The sequence below is a fragment of the Lutzomyia longipalpis genome, chromosome 1, assembly GCF_024334085.1.
Source record: "Lutzomyia longipalpis isolate SR_M1_2022 chromosome 1, ASM2433408v1".
Lineage (NCBI taxonomy): Eukaryota > Metazoa > Arthropoda > Insecta > Diptera > Psychodidae > Lutzomyia > Lutzomyia longipalpis.
Genome location: NC_074707.1, coordinates 3159263 through 3180349, shown reverse-complemented (window position 1 = coordinate 3180349; position 21087 = coordinate 3159263). Strand labels below are relative to the sequence as shown.

The 21087-nt window shown below is 33.5% G+C and overlaps 5 protein-coding genes across 17 annotated transcripts in view; 2 read left to right on the top strand and 3 right to left on the bottom strand.

Annotated features, from left to right (window-relative positions):
* LOC129786498 (3'(2'),5'-bisphosphate nucleotidase 1) overlaps nt 1–21087 on the top strand; it is a 1077868-nt gene that overhangs the window by 373313 nt on the left and 683468 nt on the right. The gene's annotated exons all lie outside the window — the stretch shown is intronic.
* The window catches only part of LOC129786463 (insulin-like growth factor-binding protein complex acid labile subunit), a 454087-nt gene that overhangs the window by 373313 nt on the left and 59687 nt on the right, over nt 1–21087 (bottom strand). The window lies entirely within an intron of this gene.
* LOC129786533 (troponin C-like) overlaps nt 1–21087 on the bottom strand; it is a 431024-nt gene that overhangs the window by 373313 nt on the left and 36624 nt on the right. The window lies entirely within an intron of this gene.
* LOC129786431 (uncharacterized) overlaps nt 1–21087 on the bottom strand; it is a 414480-nt gene that overhangs the window by 373313 nt on the left and 20080 nt on the right. Inside the window, exons 3-9 of one of the 6 annotated variants that reach the window (XR_008750123.1) lie at nt 20606–20890; nt 17978–18453; nt 15640–15824; nt 14961–15156; nt 14681–14893; nt 14343–14573; nt 13241–14255 (exon numbers count right to left, since the gene is read on the bottom strand). Coding sequence is in view for 2 of the 6 variants with exons in the window: in XM_055821455.1 (XP_055677430.1) it covers nt 14107–14255; nt 14343–14573; nt 14681–14893; nt 14961–15156; nt 15640–15824; nt 17978–18453; nt 20606–20890 (1735 nt within the window). In the remaining 4 variants the exon portion in view is untranslated. Of the gene's footprint in view, nt 1–9413; nt 10099–10176; nt 10408–11413; nt 11627–11697; nt 11894–12735; nt 14256–14342; nt 14574–14680; nt 14894–14960; nt 15157–15639; nt 15825–17977; nt 18454–20605; nt 20891–21087 lie in introns of those variants that run through there. The other 5 variants (XR_008750122.1, XR_008750120.1, XR_008750121.1 and 2 more) reach the window with 5 other exon arrangements.
* Nucleotides 1129–9594, top strand: LOC129786450 (alkyldihydroxyacetonephosphate synthase). Its single transcript, XM_055821493.1, has 6 exons — nt 1129–1792; nt 4662–4751; nt 4869–6054; nt 7036–7140; nt 7234–7387; nt 7469–9594. Exons 1-6 carry the CDS (start codon nt 1713–1715, stop codon nt 7657–7659), a joined length of 1806 nt encoding a protein of 601 aa, XP_055677468.1. The 5' UTR covers nt 1129–1712; the 3' UTR covers nt 7660–9594.

Sequence of the window (21087 nt, the reverse complement as noted above, 5' to 3'; positions counted from 1 at the left end):
ATGATTAGGGCGTTTTTGAATTTTTTAGGATTTTTTTTTCAAGATGGCCGCTATATTCTTTAAGATGGCCGCTTGATTTTTTTTCTTTGTCGCTGTACGCTAAAAAATTACTCAAAGAGTGCGTTCCATAAGTTTTATGGGTATCAAATATGATCAAAAGTAATTTTAGAACAGAAATCCGCCATTTTGAAATAGGTGATTACGGCCATTTTGAAAATACATCAGAACCTTATGAGTCGTTTATTCCCAGAAAACTAATCTGTGCTTGAGAATTTTTCTTGAGGATATTAAAAAAAAGAAGAACAAGATCGGGGCAAAATAAGTCACTCAGGGGTTTAAAAAATCTTCAAAGTAGGGGAGGGCGGGGCTAATAAAGTCACTTAAGGGTTTGGAAAAAGCCTAAAATATCATATTTCCTAGCTAAATAGAACAAAATGATCTGAGAAAGAGTTAAAGAGCAGTAAATTTCCTAAAGAAATGAGCTATACATTTCGTTTTATCTTTCTGGGAAATATGATATTTTGAGCTTTTTTTAAACCCTTAAGTGACTTTTTTAACCCCGCTCTTCCCTAACATATTTCGCTACTGAAATAGGTCAAAGTTGTCTGAGAAAGAGATTTTGGGCGGAAAATTTCCTTTACGAATGACTGTTATCAATTTTTCTCTATCCAATTTGAAAATATTAAATTCTCAGCTTTACCCGAACCCTCGATTGAGTTATTTTGCCCTCTAATGTAAATGAATTTAAAAGAAAATCACAATCTTTCTTCGTTAGGACTTTTGATAATTTATTATACTTTTATAAAGTCGGAAAATAAAACTTTAGAATGATCATTAATTTTTTAAATTATCTCCGTATGTTGTGCATAAGTCCTTTATTAAATTCTAGAAACTAGATTGTTAAAATGTTTTTTTCCAAATCGACGAAAAATGAAGAAAATTATAAAAGAAAATAATTTTCCAACGACTTTTCAAAAAAAATAAATTTCAAGATAGTTTTGCTACTCACAGCGAGGTATCGCATAGGAAAAACGCGCCAACTGCCTTTTCTATGCATTTCCTCTTTTTTTTTTCTAAACGACGCATGCGTTTTCCTGTAAAGCCTCCTACAATTAGTTTCTGTCACACAACACACACACACTCACGTAAAAGAAAAGAAAACTCACCGGGAATGTCGTGAAAAGGATTTTTGCATTTTTCCGTGTTGTGAATTTCAGCAAATAGTTCACCCACTGTGGGGCACAAGAGGAGTGTTTGAGAAAGTGCCCGTGAGTACGTTGCTTGAGACGAGCAAACAAACGACCGCGAACAGAGCGCAGCTCCCCTAAATTACGTGTTATTCGGCATTTTAAAAAATCCATACACACAGTTCCCTCCTCTAATCCGTGCGAGTCGGACGCTGAGACGCTCATCTCGTGATTAAATTGACGACGTTCATTCACCAACTCAGTTGGTCGCAAAAATTCAATTTAACAATTCTCAGTGCGTGGGCAAATTCTATATGTGGGGCACGCAGTAGAGGCGGTGCACTTTTAGTATGAGCAAAAGTGATAAGAAATCGATAAGATAACGCGTGTTCGACCAAAGTGTCTTAAGTCGTGTGAGGAGGTGTCTGTCTCTCTTCTTAAATTTTATGTGGTCTTTTGGTGTGTTTTATAGTCTAGTTTAATTTCTATTAGAAAAAATTAAATAAAAAGAGGAAGAGTGCAAAAATGCAGCAGAGGAGTGAAAAATCTGGCACGCGAGACGAGATGGCAGCGAAGAAGATCGAAAGTGTTGTCCCCAAACAAAAGTGAGTGCTCATCGTAAGATTATATGAATGAAGAAAGTTATTTAAACAAATCCACAACATACCATCATATTTGAACCTTCAACCATTTATAATTAGGTAACTGGAAGACAGCGAATTTTGCCAAAAAAGTAGAACTTCAATTTGTACGGTAGATTAGCTATTTCATAACTTCTCTCAGCGTGTCCACACAGAGTTGTTTTTGCGCGCGCAAAAAGTATTGCAGTGGGATTAACAACACCAAAAAGAAAAAATTTGCGCTGTCCATCATTCAAATTATTATATTTGGCCTACTGGCTGGTAAACAGCAATAAAGCAACATAACTATATACACTATATAGTTGAAATTGTATCATTTGTGAGATCTCACTGATATCGTATTTTGCACTAAACTTTTTACATGTTGGACGACAAAATATTTTTTGCATTAATTCATTTTTTCTCCTTAATCAATTTAAAGAAAATTGAAATTAACGCATTAAGTAGGTATCGGTAAAATACATGGGGAAGCCGATTTTAAAGCAGTTTCTAAAAAGTATCTAAAATCAATACCGCTTAAAAAAAGTTAATCCGGCTACTCCAGCTAGTATATACCTAGAATATTAAAATTTCTTAATCACATGATATGTCTATCAAATAAAGAAATCAGAGAAATTTTTAAGACGATTTTCGACCCAGTTTCGAAGCAAAAAAACAAGTTTTCTTCCATTCTCGTTAAATGGCTAAAAATTGATTAAAATTTAATATTTTCGTTTAAGAATATTTTTTGCTCTTAAGACTTTTTTGATTTCTCATTTTAGGTGAATTTTATTTTTTTAAGATCATTTCTGTTTTTCGAGTATTCCGTAGATTTGGGTTCGGAGTTTTCTTTAAGCTCAATTTAATAGAAAAAAAGATTTTTCAATTCTTTCAAGTATTTTTTTAAACCTTTTTACAATTTTGCATATTACTCCTTCCTTTTTACATTAAAAAAATCTTATATTAAAAAGGATTTTTTATTTGATCATAATCCTAAATATATTTTTTAGAAGTTGAGTCAAATAAAAATAATTCGTTGCAATATTAATCCAAAGCATTGAGCAATGGGCACACAATAAAATCTTCAACACTGTGAACTAAATACCCTTCGGCATGGGTTTTTCCTAAACAACCACTACCAAAAAAAAGATTATTGGAGGCAGACAATCGAACGATGTGACTAGGGCTTCTTCTTCTGCCATATAATTTATTGTGGCATCTTTGCAAATGCATAAAAAAGAGAGAAGAAGCGTCATATGTCTCGAAATTAAAATGAAAGTTTTCGGGTGTGAATTATCTTTAATTCGTCTATTACACTTTTTACACTTATGCAATAACACCTCAACTGGTCTCTTAGCGACCTTTTGTCATATTGTTAGTACGAGATGCTCAAAAAGCACGCACAGCAATGCACAATGGCTTTTTTTCGCGCTTGAGATGAAATTCTTCTGAAGAAAATAACGTCACGGTGCTCACGGTGTACTCTCACCTGAGCTCTTGACTCTCACCTTGTCTGCCCGAAAAAGCTTCCAATTGAGAACTTAACAGCTTTCCACAAGATCTTGTTCAAAAATTAAAAACTTTTTTCAATTCTCAATTTTCTGCAACAACTAAAGATTTTTTTCATGTGACTTCTTTATGAAGCTTTTATGAGTCAAGTTGTGGGAATAAGTAAAAATGCTGCCTTTTCTGCTGATAAAAAATACCTTTAGCAGCACATCTAATTCCCATTCAAGTTCACAGCCACACCAACACTGATAGTATTGTTTTCCGCATAAAAGACACACTTAAAGCACGAGGTTTTTTTTTTTGTTGTAAAATCGTTTTGTGATATATGCAAATGACTGAAGCATTCAATTATGACCTATTGAACACAGAAAAAAAATTAAGTAAACACTTAAAATGAAAGTAAGAAAAATTCAAATTCACTTTTTAAGATTTTTTCCTATTGAAATGATTAGCAAACGCAAAAAAGTACTTTCTTGGGAGATTTTTTTTTCTTTTATTAGATACTTGATAAAATTTTAAGTTATATTAGGAAAAATTTATTTATACGAAAACAGAGCATGAAGCATAATTTTTTTATAATCATAACAATGCTATGGGAGAAAAATTTTGATTAATTGACATGATTGCCTAAATATGAAATTCCAAATATCATGTAGCGGCGGCTTTTCTTGCAAAGTGACCTTAACCGACTTGCGTGGATTACATTAGAAATTTGCAACGATCTCCTTACCTGTTAACCCTTCCTTTCACTTTTAAATTGATTATTATAGCATATTTTGCTCTTGTTGAGATTAGCAAAAAGCAATTGAAGAAAATATAGCCCAAATAGCGAAACCTGGGGTAAAATGGTGAATTTTTGGGAGATAATTTTTCCTGAGTTCCGTGGAAATATTTGAGTTTTCCCACGACAACTATCTTATATATCTTACTATCTTATAGCAAATTTTCCGGGCTACAGCTTTGTCTTAGACGATTTCTGTCTAATTTAACGGGAAAATGCAAATTTACCCTAGGTTCCCCTACAGCAGAGTTAAAAGGCAAAATTTTTTGTAAATTTTATACTTCAGATGGATTTATATGGGTTGTTCACAAATCCTGTGAATCCTTATTAAAATCCTGCATATATTTGCAAAATTATTTTTCATAAATTAATTCCACATTCTGTATAATAAATCTTACTTTTAAATTCCCCATTGTAAATTTAATAAATTCACCGAGAAATAATTATTCCGCATAAAATTGAGAATCTTCTCAGCATAACATTACAATGTTTTACAATATTTATTCATAGATCTTTAGAGAGAATAAAAATATATTGATGAAAAATTCATTTATTTTATTACAGACATGAGCTACTAAAATGGAATGGATGGGGCTACAATGACTCCAAGTTCTACCTGAATTCCGATAAAATAATAGCATTTAGTGGTTTGAGGTAAAACAATGCGTTCCTTGAGAACCACAACAGGTGTTTCAATAAAAATCAATAATTTTTCATTTTTTTCTATTAATAATTTTCTCTTCTCTTCTTTGTCCCATTTCCACCATATAGATATCCAATTGGTGAACAAGACTTACCGAATTTCACCAAGTGGGTGCTGAAGAAATTCCACGTGGATTTGGATAATCCACAGAGATCACAGGACATTCCGCAAAATCTTCCTGAATCCCGCGTTAGTGAAGAATTTCTCGAAAATTTGAAAAATTTGCAAATTGACTTCTCAACAAATGGACTGGATCGATTAATTCGATCACACGGACAAACCCTCTATGATATCCACACGCTCCGTACGGGATCCTTCGAAAGGATCCCCGATGCGGTAGTCTGGCCAACATCGCATGAAGCCGTTGTTGATCTCGTGGAGCTGGCGAACAATCTCAATGTAGTCCTGATTCCCTATGGCGGAGGAACGAGTGTTTCGGGGGCCATTACCTGCCCACAGGATGAGCAGCGTCCAATTGCAGCTGTAGACATGTGCCAGATGAATCGAATGCTGTGGCTGGACAGAGAAAATCTCGTTGTTTGCTTTGAGGCTGGAATTGTGGGTCAAGATCTCGAGAGAGAACTCCGCAAGCTCGGCCTTACGGTTGGACATGAACCTGATAGCTATGAGTTCTCAACCCTTGGCGGATGGGTAGCCACCCGGGCGAGTGGCATGAAGAAAAATGTCTACGGGAACATTGAGGATCTCGTGGTTCGCGTTAAGATGGTGACAAGTAGAGGAGTGCTGGAGAGGAGTATTTCAGCTCCTCGAGTCTCCTGTGGTCCGGATTTTAATCACATAATCATGGGATCTGAAGGCACACTGGGAATTGTCACGGAAGTCCTTCTAAAAGTTCGCCCATTGCCACCAGTTAAGCGCTATGGATCCCTCGTATTCCCGGACTTTGCATCAGGGGTGCGTTTTATGCGTGAAGTAGCCAAAAGACGTTGCCAACCAGCTTCAATTCGTCTCATTGACAATGAACAATTCCAATTTGGGCAGGCTCTCAAGCCCGAAGGGAGCTTCCTCTCCGGCTTTGTGGAGAAGCTCAAGAAGGCCTATCTCTTTGGGTGGAAGGGATTTGATATTGAGAAAATATGCGTGACAACGCTGCTATTTGAGGGGCATGCAAATGATGTGAATACTCAGGAAAAACTCATCAATGAAATTGCCAAAAAATTCGGAGGGATTCCTGCTGGTGCTCAAAATGGTGAAAGAGGATACGTCCTTACCTTCGTTATCGCCTACATTCGGGTAAGTTTAATTAAACTTAATTAAATTAAATTTGTTAGCCAAAACAAGTTTTTTTTTACTGACTAGCTAATTAATTTTTATTAGAGACTCAATTAAAAACGATCAAAACTTAATCAGAAATGTAATTTAGCAAAATAAGTGGTAGTTTCTGTTTAAAATAGGAAAAAATAAAGACGGAATCTTTCTTTCTTCTGTGAAAAATTAAAGAGGTTATTTAAAGTAATCTAAGAAGTAATTTAACTAATCTAAAAATCTAAATTTTAGTTGAGAACTAAATTAAATATAAAAATCCGTTTTATTTTACACATTATGTATATATTTTTTTAGAAAGCTTTTATAAGCAATGTAAAGTTAATTTAACGACCGTGCTTTTATAAGTTTTCATTGAGTTTTTGCTTTAATAATTTACGGTCTGCGTTTTTTCTGATTTGAGGAAATTAAGAAAATCTTACTAATAAACCTAATAAATCATGGAGTCTCAAATAATTCTTTTTTAGAAGTTTATAAACTTTATTATTATAACTGGAAAATAAGACTTTTTGGCATCAGAAATTAAAATTTTCAATTTATTAATTTTTTTTCTCATTAACTGGTGTTGCAGAAAAGTTCTTACAATTTACAAAAATTGAAAAATTAAGAACGAAATTCTGGAAAATCACATTGTACAAAAAATAAATTTTCTTATATAAAATCTTGCCTCAAATAAATCTATAAAAAAGATAATTTTGAAGGATAAAAAAATGCGAAATTAAATCAAATTCTAAAGCTCAATTTTATAAAATAATAATTGAAGCTTAAATCAATTGTTGAAAGGTGCACATAAAAGGCTTTGAGAAGCATAAATAATCTCAGCTATACTGGAATTTCACAAATGATCACTCTAACATGGCACATAATCTCTATTTGTAGATCATGTAATGCAACATATTTGCTTTGTGAGAAATTCCTTCATTTGATTGAATTTTTCTTTCTTGTACCCAGGATCTGGGCTTGGATTTCAACGTCGTGGCGGAGTCATTTGAGACATCGGTGCCATGGGATCGGTGCGAGGCTCTCTGTGAAAATGTTAAAGAGCGAGTACGACAGGTAAATATTTGCCCCCCTTTTTTGTGCTGCATAATATTAATTGCACCTCCCGGATGGATTGACAATGTATCACTCTAATGTTGATTCGGACAGGAATGTGCAGCACTCCGCATTAGCAACTATTTAATTTCGTGTAGAGTGACACAGACGTACGATGCCGGAGCCTGTGTTTACTTCTACTTTGGCTTCAATACTTTCGGCATGGCAGACCCGGCGCATGTCTATGAAGAAATTGAGAGCAAAGCCCGTAAGAATTCTTGCCAGATCTTGCACATGTTCCACGTGCTTTACTCCAAAAATTCTCTTTTTTTTTCCTTTCATCTTATAGGTGACGAAATACTTTCTTCCGGTGGAACAATTTCCCATCATCACGGTGTGGGGAAGTTGAGGAAAAAATGGTATCCTCAGAGTATCTCATCGGTCGGTTTGAGCCTCTACAATGCAACGAAGAAGGAACTTGATCCTAAAAATATTTTTGCCGTAGGGAATTTGAGTGACAAAACATTGGCTAAGTTGTAATTGAGATATTTTTCATAACTTTTTCTTTGCAATTTTCATGGAATTTAGTGTCATTTTATTCATCATATAAGTCCTTATAAATATAGTTAAACATTCCCATCTTGGTTCGTATTTGCGATAATATATTTATATGTGAATTCATTAGTACAAAGATGCCATTTGTTTAAGTGACAAGTGGAGGAGAAAGCACATGTGAAATATTGATAAATTACAGTGGATGGCACAACAAATGTAGACACACACACACGGTTTATTAACTCAAATATTATCCTTTCAATTTATTCCATTTAATACGTATCGTATACGTATTCAATTTTTTCCCTCTTTCTTCTAAATCTTAGATCTTACCGGAAATCTTGTAAAACTTTTTTATTGAACTTTCTTTGTAGAAAAAAAATTATATAACTCTGATCCCAATCAAATTAATCCGCGAGAGAGTCTCCAAAAGATACGAAAATAAACCATTTATAGCCTTGCTTTACGATTATACTCTTCCTGTGCTCAGTTAGTTTACTTTATAACCTGTGCCAAAAATGTTTACAAAATCGCAATAAAAGCCATTAAAAAATAAATTACCTACTTAGGATTTTTAAAGGTTTTCTAACTATTAATTAATCGACATGTATCATCTTAATGTGAGCTGCGTTTAATTAGGTACTACAAATTGTATAATTTATTTTTTTCTGCGCCCTTGCTGAACAGGCCCTAAATTTTAATTACACTGGGAATTTATTTTGCAGCCTTGTGCCTAAAATGAGATTTTTTTCGCTCAGAATTTTGAATTAAAATTTTCCCTAAATGGTCTTAGAAATTATTTTTAACACTTGGAGGACAAAACTGGTAATCGCTGCCAAATCTTTTTTTTAACCTTTGGAGGATTTTTCTGGACAAAGTGGTCAATTCGACTTTTTTTAATCGCCATATAATTAAAATCTATTAAACATTTCTTGATGAATTCTACATCTGTTATATAGGGAAGTTTCATTACTACAATATCGTCGAAAGAAAACTTAAAAAAAATTCTTTTGATAGAAAATTAAGATCAAACTTTTGAGGTTAGAAACCTCGATCCTCCAAGTGTTAATGCGCCATAAGTTAAAATCTATCCAACTTATCTAGATAAATTCTACATCTATGTATGTGTTGTGTAGGCGACTTCAAATACTAGAAGTTCGTCAAAAGAAAATCGTAAAAAACGTTTTCTTTTTAATCGAAAATTAAGCTCAAAGTTTGAGGTTAGAAATTCCTGTTCTCCAAGTGTTAAAGAAAGTAAAGCAATAAGAAATAAATTGCGAGATTTTACGTTGTAATATGACCGTAAATCTCTATCTCAGAATACCAAATCTTGAAATATTTCAAATTTCCAAGATTATCTTGAAAATTTCTTGGAACCTTATAGTAGAATACAAAATATTGGTTTTTTTCTTTATTTTTGTTCTTGTTATTTATCTCAGAATACTACCAAAAATCAACATTGAATAAAATTTGTAGAATTATTTAGGTATTGTAAGTTGTTCAGCAAATTCTCAATGTACAGATTGTTTTTTTAGTAACAAAATTAATATGTAATTATTTACATAAATAATTTTACACATTTTGTGCGATTGTGTTGATAATTTTGCCATCAACTGTAATAAATATTCAATTGTAGACAGAAAAAAAAGTGTTCCCAAAATGCTGGTGTAGAGAAAATGCGCTAAAATGTAGGCAAAAAGCAACATTCAAAAGATTCAAAGAAAAAATAAAATAAATACCCGTCGATAGTATACAAATCAAAGAGTTTCAGGGATTTTATTAAATACAACAGATAAATTTATATACATTGCAATAATTTCTAAAAACTAGGATGTTGTAACTGTATTATTAGTAATTATATATTAGATAGCATAATCACATTTGCCACTAACTATTAAAGCTACTCTTATTTACACACAGTTTGTCGTCTTTTATCAATGCGCGGCGTGCTTGGTAATTTGTCTTATTCCTTCTTCTTTTGTAATACATAATGTCGATGTATGTAGGTATAGGTATGTAATAAAATAAGGAGGAGATGTAGGGGATGATTTAAAAAAAAATGAGTGAAATTTGATTTAAAAAAATGAATTTGAGTCTTTGTGTGGATTTATGTTGAAGTTGAACATTAAATTAACAAAATTATATTGTACAATCTGCTCAGACAAAATAGAATTGCAGCAAATTCATTGACTAATCGTGAGTTGTTTCACTCTCTCATGCATTTCATTCATCATTTCGTGTGGGAATTTCTCCGCTTGCGCATCTCCCCGCGTCTCACTCAGTGCCTTATCGGAGGTAGATGGTGGCCACATTTGGGGAAATTGGGTGGAATTGGTGGTAGGTCAGACTGGGTACCCACGTGCACCACTAAATTCATACCGATGACGATGTGAAACATGAAATGGCAGTGAAAGAGCCAGAAACCTGCGCGGAGGAAGAATAAATATTGCAATCAATCACATGATCAGAGTGGGTGGGTTTGTGATGCAAAAATTAACTCACCTGGATTGTCTGCACGGAATCTCAGTACGACGTAACCATTGTTTGGTACGGCGATTGTATCTTTCTGTGGTGGACGACTAAATTCTCGGTGCAGCAGACCTCTCCGATCGAGATCCAGAGCGTGCTTAAGGTTGATCTTCTTCACCGTACTATCGGGTGATCGGCCCATACCGATCACATTGAATGAGTACCCGTGAAGGTGAAAAGGATGGCTTAAGTTGGTCTGTTGGACTGCAAAGAGAAGGGAAAATGCGTTAATTTTTGTTCGATTTGTTTGCTTTTTTATTGGCACAGCATCGCCCTTTCCCTTTTTGATCATTTTTTTGCTTTTATCTCATTTCTCTTGATTATTTCTTTATAATGTAAAAGAAGAGCTTTAAAACTACTTTTTTTTAAACCGCAAATAAAGGGGAAATTGTTCTTTTAGCACATCATCTTCCTTTCCCTTTTGAGAATATTTTTTGATTAATTTTCTTTTTTACTTTTATGTTTATTTTTTAAGTGAAAGGATAAATTGGAATATTGATCTGTTAAACTGCAAATAAGAGAAATTATTTTCTTCGACTTTATTCATTTTCTCTTTGATAAAAATGCTTAAGATTTTTTTTGTAATAAAATTGGAAATAAAAGAAAATCTTTAAATAGGAAAAAATATCTTTTTTTCTCCTTTTTGCACAACATTTTCCTTTCCCCATTCAAGGTGATTTTCTATCAATAAAAAATATACAAAAAAAAATCAAATTCTGAATGCTTTTCAAAGGCAAAATAAGCATGAAATTCATCCACATATTGATTCTGTTGTATTTGTGGAGCATAAAAGCTTTTCATATAGCCTCATTGTTGCAGGCAATACAATTTGTATTTTATTTTACCAAAAACTATAAAAAGAGAAAAGAATCCAGAGAGGTGGGTATGTCTAAAATCTGCATAAACCAATAATATAGTTCACAAGAGAGTGACCAAATACCAACAACTCTTACATCCGTATTTGCAACAAAGCATTGCTCCATTAAAATTCAATTCCTTATGAGAAATTAATGTTTTATGGATTGTTGTTATGGCGATCTAATAAGAAAGAATAAAGCTGTGCCGGGGATTGTGTTTTGTGCCAATAAAACACGACAAATTTCCTTGAGGAAAAAGACTCAATTGTCTTCGTGACTTGCAAGACACCCGCACAAAAAATGGCGTGGCTGCGGATAAAATGGGTTCAATTGAGAGTATTGCAATAACAAACCTTCGTCCACAAGAACTACTTCCACAATGGCATTCAGTGGTATATCCACCATATGGGTGCAAAGGCAATTCAAATCACAGTCTGGTGGGCGATTGTCACCGTTGCAGAATTGCTCCGGCGGTATATCGTGGATTTGGGAGATCATTGGCGCCGGCGGAGGCACATATGAGATCTCATCTATCAATGAAATTAGGTGATCTCCCCCGGGAGCCACTGAAAGCCCACAGAAAAAAAACATAAAATTAGTCAACAAGAAAAAAGATTTTCCCACATTTTCTTCTTACCCAAAAATCTATTGTACGTATTTGGCTGGAACAACTCTTCCGGCCTGTAGAAGTAGAAGCGGAAGGGCAGGAAGATCTTCACATCAGGTCTCTCAGCAAGAACACCCTTATCGATCTTCTTTGCACTCTTTAAATTACTTACACAAATCGCATCGGGGCGTTTTGTGTTACATACAGCATCCAGAGGGTTCATTACCTAAATAAAATACATAACAGATTTTTGTAGAAAAACAACAAAGGTTTTGAAAATAATTAATCGCTGAAAATCTTCGAAAATTAATGAAGGAAATGAAGTAAAAATATTTTACACATTCAATCAAGCTCACTAAATTAATAATTTTCAACGTTAAACTAGTTTCAGAAATGCTAATTTTATCTCAATTATTCACTTGACTTGTAACATGTAAATGATTAATTAATTGCTATTGGGGGAAATTATATGTAGACATTTAGATGTATAATAAGACATGATTAATTAATTCAAAATTGAATTAAATTTTCTCTGACTAAGGGTTGTTACTTAATAGTACGACAGATCTATCAATCAATCTTAATAGATTTTAAAGAAAATATATTTGTCTTTCATTTATCAATTTCTTTTCATTTGCAATCTCTGCTAGAAAAGACCTTCGTTTAATTAACAAACCAAAGAGATTTCAATGTTCTTGAGTTTTCAGAGCTTTCAAAAGCTTACTTAATAAAATTTTCTTTTGAGGGATTCGAGGTGTATAATGCTGACAATCAATTAGAGCTTGATAAGAATGATTAAATGTATCTTAAAATTTATAATAAAATATACAAAAGAATTCTATAAATATAATATACAAACCAGTCCATCCTGAAGAAAACGTGCAAATCACACAAATCAAATATTTACAAAATGAAAAAAAAAGAAAATCAGAGAGAAAAATCAACCAAAAATATTCACAATAAAATATTTAAAAGTAAAAAGAAAATAAATATAGAGGCACACTGAAAGAAAACAGACCTTACCAAATTTTTTTGTTGGTGAGATTTTTGCAAAAGAAAACCGAATTATTTTTCACATTTATTTACATTTCTCAATGAATATGCCTTAAATATTCACTCTTTCTCATTAAATAATGGTATCCTTATAGCATATTAGACATTTTGATGAGTATTTTTTCCTTCGTCTTATGAGAAAAATCAACGAACAAAAATTTCTTTCAAAAACAAATGTCAGGCTTGAAAATTTCGCAGCAGCATAAAAAGAAAATTTTTACTATTAAATTGGCAAGTAATTGCAAGAAATTCATCTTTGTTTTTTTTTTACATATAAATCTACTTTGAACAACAAAATCATTTCAAATTTGTTATTATTAAATTGCAATAAAATTATTTTAAAATTAAAAATGTGTTTTTTGCTGTTTTACTTTTTTCAGACTAGATTGATTTTATGTTCAATGTCTGTTGATTTATCATTTTTTGTTATGTTGTTTGTCGTTGCAAGTTCATAAAGTTTTTTTTTCTTTTCAAAAATAAAATGATTTCTCTCTGTAAAAATTTGTGTAAAATTATTTACAGAATATTCTAATGATTTTTTTGTGTGTAAAAATTATTTACATTTTTATATTTTGTTCAACGTTTTTTTTTAAATGTCGATGAGTGTTCTTTTTTTTAAACTAATTTTTAAAACAAAAACATAAAATACTGTTTCGCCTAAGAAAATCACTTTCTCACAAATTATTTACATTTTTTGCACGAGAATTCCTTTATTTTTTTACAAAGAAGTTATTCTAATTCTCGATTAAACACCAAAATGATTTGTGATGAAAAGGATTTTTTTTTATACAACAATGCATTATCCATAAATAACATTTCACTGGAAAATACCAAAATAATGTGTGTAAAAGAAGACACTCTTAATTTACATTTTATATGTATAAAACATTATGTATCCAATGTATAATGAAATTGATGTTAAATTAGCTACTAAAATGAATAAGATACATATATACATCATATGGCGAGAAAATTTATATATGAACTTTTTTGTGCATAAAATATTTAAACGAAAAAAAAAAACGATTTATTGCGATGAGATTTAAATCATAAATGAAAGTGAGAATAATAATTCTCAATAAATTACTTTTTTATCTAAATAACAAAAATATCTATGGTAAAAAAAATGCCTTTTTGCTCGCATCTAAATGATAATTAAAAAAAGGTTCATATCAATGGGTTTTAATGAAGGATTGCTCGAAGGAATGGGGGAGGAAAGGGGCAAGGAGCAGGGAGAGTATGATGTATATCAGAAGAATGCTTCTTTAAATACGCGTTTGAATGTAAAATGCAATCGAAAGAATGGATGGGGGGAAAATGCATGGTACTTAATTAAAAAAAAAAAGATTTTTCAAACAGTAAAAATGATGGATTTAGAGGCGAATTTTAATTGATAGGAATTGGCGGTGTGTGGTCGCCACATGTTGGGAAACCTGGTGGAACAGGTGGAAGGTCGGCATGTGTTCCGACTTGCAGGATAAGATTCATTCCAATAACAATATGGAATAGGAAATGACAGTGGAATAACCAGAAACCTGCGAAAGAATTTTAAATAAATGTAATAAAAATTCGGGAAAATTCATTTTAATCATTTTCATTTTTGGGAAATTAAGTGAACTCACCTGGATTGTCAGCCCTAAATCTTAGTACTACGTAGCCATTGTTTGGTACGGCAATTGTATCCTTAGCTGGTGGCAAATTGTACTGACGATGGAGCAAACCACGCCGATCAAGGTCCAATGCATGTTTCAAATTGATTTTCTTAACATTTGTATCGGGCGATCGGCCAATACCAATTACATTGAACGCATAGCCGTGCAAATGGAATGGATGGCTCAAATTTGGTTGTTGAACTGAAAGGAAATTTTCAATATTTTACGTATTAATTAATTAATCTAGTTAGAAGATTTCCTTTCTTAAGAATTTTCTTTTGGAGATTTTTCAAGACAGACAGACTTACCTTCATCAACGAGAACGACTTCCACAATAGCATTAAGGGGAATATCAATTTTGTGTGTGCACATGCAATTTGGACCACAATCAGCTGGTCTATTATCACCATTGCAGAACTGCTCAGGATTGATGTCGTCATATTGCGAAAGAAGTGGTGCAGGTGCGGAGAGGTAGGAAATTTCATCAATAAGCGAAATAACATGATCTCCGGTTGGTGCAACTGCAAAATTCATAAAATAAAATTCAAAATTATTACTAAATAACTCTGAAAAAAAAATGTTAATTACCTAAGAACCTATTGTAGGTGTTCGGTTGGAAAAGCTCCTCTGGGCGATAGAGGTAGAAGCGGAAAGGCAGGAAAATCTTCACATCTGGCTTCTCTTGCAGAATGCCACGATCAATTTCGAGGGCATTTTTCAGTTGACTCACACATATGGCGTCGTCACGTCTCCTATTGCATTGTGCATCTAGTGGGTTCATTACCTGCATTTCCATACGGGAATAACAACCATAATTTCACGCCAAATAAACTTACCCAAAGTGTGAGAGTTTTCGCTACAAACTAAATCAGTATTATCTGTGTTATCTCGTACGTGTGGTCACGAGTTTGACTCAGCTTGTGGGGAATTTACATTTTTTTTTCCTAGACATGGGGGGTTTGGTTTGTGGGTGGTACTCACGCGGGTGACACACAGACATTGAATGAATGTAATTTAAGAGAAATCAGTGAAAGGAATTTAGAAGAGAAAATTGTCCAGAAACCCATGAAAATATATACTTTAAAGAAAAAGAAAAAAATCCCTGTTTCCCAAAGAAAAAAAAATCAAAAGTAAAATGATAGGGTGTGTATGTACACAGAAGAAGAAAAAAATCTATACACTGTACACGACGATGTGGTTCTATATATAGTAATCTAATAAGAAGGAACTCAGGTGCATTGACTGCTACATTGCCCCAGGTACTCACCACTCCTTGCGGAATGCCGACATCGTAGGTGGGCGCCGGTGAGGCGGGCTGGTAGGGTCCTCTTGCATATCGCAATATGGCAAGCTGCTGCGCCCTCCTAATGCCACACTCCCCAAGACCGCGCAACTGAATCCAGTAAGCTCCCACAGGCTGATCAGCTGTTATCACAAAATCATACCGTTCACCTGCAATAATATAGAATCAGTAGTTCTTTAGTACATTAGTTTGTATTTGCTGCAGCGTGAAATGTCACACTCAGGGTCATGTGCTGCGAATATTTTGCCCTGGAAACACAAACACACAAGTGCTAAATGAACCAAAAGTGATCATTTCTCGTACTGCCTCCACGATCAGAGTCATCAATTAACTCCACATTAGATTGCACAGTGATATTAGCTATAGGTACATTGAAACAAAATTGGAATTGCTCATTTAGCTTGAGAGAATTCACGCTGCTTTAAGGCATTGAGCAAGACTTTTCAATTTACGCCAAGAAGAAAAAGCATTAGCCGAAAATTTTTCTCATTTTACTAATATGCAAAAACATACTTGAGCAATGTGCGAAAAATTAATTGAAACTGCATCACGGCTGGAGATCATTTCTCATGATTTTATGTGGTCCAATTACATGGCATAATCATAACATTACGCTTTACATGATCTATCCAATAATTTTAACCTCATTCCAAATATGGAGAATATTAAAGATATATCTCACTCATTTTTTTAACATCACTCTTAAAGTTGTTTCATTAACCACATAATTTTTCCTGCGGCTAAAAATTACCCTCAGGCCGTACCAGGGGTTAATTTATGGTAGCAAATTGAATTTCAATTATTGAATAACAGAATTTGAGGAATTTAATGAAATCATTATAGTGTTAGGCCAGCCAAAATGGTAGCATATTGCAGTTAATTAAATTCTCATTGAAAAGAAAAAAATCCTTACTTCTTTTAAATTAACATTGTCAATTTTTCTTTCTTGAATTCTCCAATTAAATTGTCAATGGTATGTGTTAAAATAATTATAAAATGAACATTTTCTTTTACATTTCCCATTCTTTGTAATCACGGCATGTTTGCAGCTGATGTTTTCTTTTAATTTTTACTTTCATTTTATATAGATAGGCACGAGAACCAATTTTACAACATTGTTTGCATTATTATTAAAGCCTCTACTAAACGTCTTACAATTACTGAATCACATCATCAGACCTTTACTTGCATTTGCATGTAATTGCAATGTACACATAGATTATTATGTTTAATTAAAGAGCAAGCTGTGAAGTCGTCAACATTCCGAAAAGATAATGGCATTCACATACAATTATTAACTTTTATGACATGAAGCTAAAATTACTTTATTTATGATTTATTGTAAAAGAATGTTCTTGCGCGATAATCAAAGAGATATTTAATGGATTTATATAACACTAATTTTCAATCTTTTAGAAAATTTATGCAATGTTGTAAATTAATTTTTATGCTATGGATAAAAATTGAGAATTTTGTTTTGAGCAACATAATAAGCTGATTCTTGTCAAGAATTTTCCAAGAACTTTGAAGAATTTAATCAAGCACAATAGATTGTTTAAAAATTCATTTAAATATGAAATTAATTTTTTTTTGCTTAATAAGTAAAGCTCCCAAAATTTCTTTACCATTTCAGCAATGTAAAGAAATAGAATTTTCACAACTAAATTGAATTCAAATTGCGTTGCAATATCTCAATATTTCGTGATTAAATTTTGAAATATGTCCATTAGGTCTGGTATTCCATTCTAAAGAAAAAAATGAGAATTAAGTATTTCCTTTCTTTCCCGAGGAACTCTAGAATTTCAATTTAATTGAGACACTCACGGAAGTTGAAAATCTCTGCATTTCCACATTTTCGTAAGCTAAATCACGCAAGAAAAATTAAATTTAGAAAATTCAAATTTTCAAACAATTTGATTGCTGCAATACGTAGAAAATTGATTAATTTGGTCTTTCTTCATTTGAAAATTTTCTCACAAATAACGTGAGACATTCTAATGCTATTTCTAATGCAATTCCTTCTCGGAGATCTTTGCGAAAGTAATTTCTGTGTGTATGACTAAAGTAACTTCGTCAACAAAAATTATGATGAATCAATTTGCAATTATTTTACCCGTAAATCCAATCACATGAGATCAGTTCAAGTTCACTGAATCCGTGAATTGGTCCGCCTTGCTGAATATATAATTTTTTATAGACGTACATTATGCTTTTTTGCGAGGTATTTCTTGTGGTTTTATGAATGAATGTCGATCGATTGCGATGATGATGATTCTGGGTTGATTGAGTGATTGGCACGTACCTGAGAAAGATATGATCGTATTGACCTGGACGGGCTGAACGGGTTCCCCGTCGGTGGAAATGACAGTTAGGCTGTGTCCTTCAATTGTAACTTGTGCTGGGCACACTGACGCGAAAGCATTAATCATGCGGAATCTGTACCGGCGACCAGGTGTAATTGTGAAAATTTCCAAAGGTGTGTTCGTCATGAAACCGGTATTTGGGTCACGAAATTGGCCTTTGCCGTTTATGAGTAGGGACTCGGGATCCTGCCCCGTATTCACGGCCAATCGTCCCGGATACCGCTCAGCTGCGTCCTCGTGCAACCAATCACTGATCAACATGATGTGGGTCGTGAGATCAAAATCATACAGGTGCGAATTGGGATCTCGCGATGGTGGCTGCCGGACAATTATACTACCATAGACACCGTCCAATTTCTGCAGGCCAGTGTGGGCGTGCCAGAAATGTGTGCCTGCATTTCCTGTCCATTGATACCTGTAATCATAACAAAGCAATTCACCATTTATGTTATATTACTTTCAAAATAACAATGTGCAACAAAGGCAACAACATGCCGCACTTCCATCGCCACTATGCAATTGCACATTAGATAATACACATCTTTAGCATTTTATTTATATATACAAACACCGTATAGAGATAATTTTTTGAGATTTCTTACCAATGTTCTACCGAAACTCGTGCACTATATATAGTGTGCTATGTATGTTGTATATATGCTCTGCCCCGCAGTGAGAGACGCTTACACGCGGCGCAGAGAATTATATAAATTTGCATCTGGAAAATCTAATTTCCGCCTGAAGTTGGATTAATAACAACCACCAACAACAACGTTTGTTGCGTTGATCGGCGAAGAAAAAAAAACAACAAAAACGCGCGTATAAATTGAAGGTGTTTTTAGTTGCATAAAACACTTTCGTGTCCCGAATGTAATGACCCAAATTTATCACTTTTTTTCCGTCTAAACCACAATGGCGTTACAGTTTAAACAATATTTGAAATGCCAATAAATCCAAGTAATTTAGCCACTTTGGCGATAATCACTTTAGAATGGGGTACAAAGTATGTATGTGTTTGTACCCGGGCAATTATGCAATAAAGGTATGCACATAAATTAATAGTCTGTAGTTTTTTTTGTCGCTATATGCTCTCACCTGCACCCAAAGCCATATGAACGCACTTGAGATTCGGATCAACGACAGAAAAATTGTGCGGTATAATTTAATTAAAAGTTCCAATACAAATTAATGAGCTCGCATTGGAGATTTTTTTCTCCACTCTTTACGCACCTAATGCAGATATGATTTGAATTAAATGACCCCCCAACCAATTTGAGTGGTTAAAAAAATCTCTTGTATCGCACAAATTAAATCTCCACGAGTGCGATTAAGGTTGTGCACGGTTTTATTTTTATAGCCAATTCATTGTCCAATAAGCATTTCGTGTAAGACACTTTTCACAGCAAATGAATTCTTTTGCGTTCTCTTCAAACGTTCCTTGTTGGGGGGCTTGTTAAATTCGTGTTTAACAAAATTGACCACAAAAAAAGAGTCTAGTTTCGCGTGAGATTTATAACAACATCATTGCACAATTTCGTAAAATAAGATCCCTTTCAAACTAAACATTGTATGGCATGGCATGGATGGTGTTTCAAAAAGAAAGTGCAAAACCACGTGAAATTAGTCAATATTGTGCTAATTATTATTTTCACATGTGATCTCCGTTGAAAATTAATACAATAAAATGTGAAATAAATTAAAATATTGACTGCAATATTATGGCTTTATATATGATGCAGGAAATGGAAAAATAGGTGTTGAAACATTGATTTCAAAATTATCTTTATACATGATTTTCTCCCATAATTATCATTAGTGAACTAATCCAATCAATGTATACCTAGCATGTACATGTGTACATATATTTTTTTTATATCAGAGATCGGAAGATGTAATAATCTGTCCCCTGTGAGCATTTCATGTTTTCTTACTTCTTGTACATTAATATAATATGACAGATTTTACTAAACTTGATTTATAAATTATTATATGAGTTTCAATAAAATTTGTAATGCAATCATCAGTTGAAAATGAATGATTAAAGAAAATGGGTTCACATATTGTAAAGAACATAAAAGTTCTCAAAATACGAAGAGCTTAATTTCTTAGTTTATGTAAATGTTAAACAGTAAATTGAAATGTAAAAAAACTTGAACTGTAAAGGATCTATACTGAAACGGATGTTAGCTTAATAGTTCACTAAAAAAACCTAAAAGTCGTAAATTCTAACACGCATGTACTTATGCGTTATGTTGCAAAGAATCACAAACTTTTGCACATCAAATTACCGCAATAAAGAAGTAAGAAAAAAATCTTGTTAATGCCTTACACACATCTTTAGCTGAGAATTGCATAAACCACATTTTGCAGAGGAAATTGAGTTATTATCGTTGGACTTGAACCATTTAGGAGATAATTAACTTTGATATTGCAATGTCTCCTCGGGCTCAAAATTTTTGTATAGTGTATTTCGTAAAGGTGGCATGATGAGCACTTTCATTGTTTTACAAGATCACAAGAGAGGTGAAAAAAAAGAGTAGCAACAAAAAAAGAGAATATAAACTCACCTAAAGGTATTTCCCTGCTGAATGGGGCACTGGGTAACGAATGGCACACCATCGTAGTACTGTGATCCCCTCTGCCAGATGCCGTGCCAGTGAATCGTGACCTCCATGCCCTCCATATGATTCTCCACATCAACGACGACTTTGTCATTCTCACAGACTTGAATACTGGGCCCAGGTATCATCCGGTTGGATGTCAATACACCACGCTCGACCCCATCCGCCAAGACGCACTGGCAATGGCTCCACACTGTATTGGTGGCATTTGGTGTACATACTTGGCACGCACTGAAAAGTCACACAAGAAAATTCATCAACAAAAAAGAAGAAGCTTCAACAAGACGTGCAATTAAAGTGCAATAAAATACACAGAGGAGGTACTCTCTATCGTAAGGTTGAATGAACATGAAACGGTGTGTGTGAGTCATTTATAACAATTAGAAGATGTGCGAGATGGGTGTTTGCATTGAGATAAATTATGCTCA